The following is a 3,122-nucleotide window of genomic DNA, read 5'->3' on the forward strand; positions in this document are numbered from 1 at the left end:
AGGCTGGGGCACCTCCTCGTACGTGGCGTGTGGGCTGCGGGGAGCAGCCCCTGCCCCCTTGGCTGCCCCGGGGGTCCCCCTCAGCCCCCCCTCTGCCCTCCAGGGAGACTTCCCGCTGAAGGCCGAACGGGTGATCCAGTCGGTCATGGCCATCTGCAACGCCCTGGCTGCCGTGGAGTCCCAGGAGATCACGGCAGCCCTCAACCAGATGCCCCCCTGTCCCTCCCGCATGCAGCCCAAAATCCAGAAGGTGGGTGATGGGCGCCGAGGAGGGGAGGGGGAGCCGGTCCCAGTGGGGTGCTGGACCGGGCAGGGGGGCTCAGCCGGGAGGCGCAGAGGGGGGGAAGCCCATTTTCACATCGGACGTTTTTCCCCTCCTTCCTCCCACCGTACCACGTGGAAAATTCCTCAATAGCTGGGAGCAGGCAGCTGCCTGGCCGGGCTGCCCGCTCCCGCGGCCGAGGAGCCCGGGCTGCTGACGTAAAGCGGCCGGCTTTGGCGTCTGGGCAGATTCCCTTTGTACTAATGGATGGAAATTATGACCATGCACAAGGCATTTGAACGGTACTTGCAGTGGCCTTTTTCTACCCCTTTGCATACAGTCAGATTCACTGAAGTGGGAATAGCAGGTATGTAGTAACATGCAGTGCAAAAGTGTGCAAAAGGGAGTATTTTCCTATATATGTTGACTCACCAATTGGAGATCAGTTTCAAGTGAAATTCTCCCCAATACTGAATTCAGAAAACCATTGCTGTAACTGACATTCACGATATATACATCCTTATTTTTATAGGGTGATACGTCTGCCAAAACAGACAGCAAGGAATGAAAGCATACATTATGTAAACACACTTTGCCTGTGCTATCTACTGTTCAAATACATATAAAGCTCTAAGTCAAAGAAATTACAGAAATTTAGAAACATTAGTACTTCTTCGTGTCAATACTTTTGCAGTATTATAATTGCCTATCAGTGTCAGGAGGTTTTTTCGTTTTTTTTTTGCTAACAAGAGTAATCTCAATGATTTTATTATGCAATTACCCATGAAATATATTAAAAGCTCTGATTAAAAGGGATTAGTTCAGTTGAAAGAAGGCAGTGATGGCGGTGGAAATTTTAAGAGAAAATAATCTGCAATTTTTTTTTACCTTGCTAATGGACTTATATGACTGTGCCTCAGTTCTAGACTTAATATTTTAACCCACTGCCACTTGCCCTTTCAATTTAATGCCATCTGTTTCTAATGGCCATTTAACATTAAGATAATGACAGTAATATTATCTGCCTAATTAACCATGCAGACTCTAATGGTGCACTAACTGGTTTAGATAAAAGAATTTGCTGATATCTCCCCCTACAGAGAGAATACTAGAAAATGTGATAAAACATACCAGAAGTAAACAGTGTCCCTGGCACTCAATAAGTGTTCATTCAAATGCCATTTACTCAGTATATTTAGACAATCAGTGCTTTAACATCTTTTCAATGTCTTTATGTTCCTACTGAGAATTACACCTTATGCAATCATTGTAAATCTTTCTGGAATACTTAATTGCATGTACTTTCCAGCAACTGAATAAGGATATATCACCTGTTCACTTTAATGGAAAGCATGTTGCCAAATTTTCAGTATGATGAGTTTGTTAAAATTCAGTTATGACCATGAAAGCCGTTTTTTTCTTTTAAGATCTGACTGAATAACTTCAGAGAACACAGAGCTAGACAATCAAAAACTCATACTGATGTACCCTTTCTCACTTATTTCCACCAGCTTCTCTGTGATTCTTTTTCTGGGAGGACCAAGGCATTGAACTTTGGGGCAGAAACAAGACAGGTTTATGAGACTGTCAATTCCCACGCAGACTGGGAAAGGCACATCAGAGATGGAAGTAAATGTGCATTCATTTGTGCCAAGGGAGCTCCCCGCCAGCGCGGGGCTGATTCTGATGTTGCTCTTGTGGTTTCTTTCTTTTTTTCCTCAACAGGATCCAAATGTTCTGGCCAAGAGGGAAAATCGAGGTATTTCTGTTCTTCTCCTCCCCTTCTGGGCTCAAGTTCTCGGTGCTTTTAATCTTCAAAAACCCCTCCCCCTCAATTATTAAGGCCAAAAATGTGTTTGAATCTGTTCTGGTTGAGAAAAGCGGGTTTCTGGAGGCGATGGCTGTTGTTCCTCCCCATGAACTCAGCAAAATGGGAAGCCTAAAATTCTCCCTCTCCCCGCTCTGTCCTGGAGGAGACGTGCCCGTGGTCCAGCCCTGGTGTCCCTCCAGTGTCCCGACCCCAGCCCAGAGGGACGCCACGGGGGACAGCAGGGACAGCAGCCGCCCCGACTCACCCCTCTCCCACCTCCCCTTCAGAGAGGATCGTGGAGAGCCTGACGGCCGCCATCCTCGACCTGGTTGAGCTCTACTGCAGCACATTCAACGCCGACTTCCAGACGGCGGTGCACGGGAGCCGGGAGCACGGCGTGGCGCAGGAGGCTCGCCTGCTCTCCTGCCCGCTCTCCTTCACCGTCTACGCCACCCACCGCATCCCCATCACCTGGGCTGCCAGGTAAGGGCAGCTGCCGGGACCATCCTGGGGCTCAGACCTGTGTTAAATACGCCGTCGCAGGGGTGTCCCTCTCCTGGGTGGCTGAGGAGTGTGTCCCTGTCCCAGATATTCAGCAGGCAGGGGCGGAAATAAGAGCTAATCCACCCCAAGCCTCGTAAAGGGCAGGAATATGGGGATGCTGATGCTCGATGGGTGATGAGGGATGCTCGGAGCCAGCTGATGGTGGAGCCTCTGGCAGGGACGGGCTCTGCCAGTGCTCTCCCATCCCAACCCCACAAATCCCAGGGCTGCAGCATCGCTCCTGGCCTCGCCGCCACCCCGGGGATGTGACAGATGGCCCCGGTGCAGCGGGGCTGGGCTGCCCTCGCCCCACATCGGTGGCGTGCTCCTTTGTTAGGTGCTTCGGTAGCTGTACCCACTTTCGGCCCCATGTGGGGGGGACGGTGGGGGTCCGGGCAGGCGGCAGGAGCCCGCCGTGGGGAGGGCGTGCGAGGCAGCGGCGCCGGCAGCAGCCGCCCCGCCGGGGACCCCTCGCTTTTGGCCTGTCCTTAATGGATTCCCCCTGGT

General features: G+C 51.4%; 1 protein-coding gene across 1 annotated transcript in view; it reads left to right on the plus strand.

Annotated features, from left to right (window-relative positions):
- The window catches only part of PIK3C2B (phosphatidylinositol-4-phosphate 3-kinase, catalytic subunit type 2 beta), a 22,400-nt gene that overhangs the window by 11,730 nt on the left and 7,548 nt on the right, over positions 1 to 3,122 (plus strand). The window contains 3 exon segments of the mRNA XM_009888290.1: positions 104 to 250; positions 1,988 to 2,021; positions 2,360 to 2,555. Of these exon segments, the coding sequence (XP_009886592.1) occupies positions 104 to 250; positions 1,988 to 2,021; positions 2,360 to 2,555 (377 nt within the window).

This window comes from Charadrius vociferus, unplaced genomic scaffold (genome assembly GCF_000708025.1).
Source record: "Charadrius vociferus isolate BGI_N301 unplaced genomic scaffold, ASM70802v2 scaffold266, whole genome shotgun sequence".
Lineage (NCBI taxonomy): Eukaryota > Metazoa > Chordata > Aves > Charadriiformes > Charadriidae > Charadrius > Charadrius vociferus.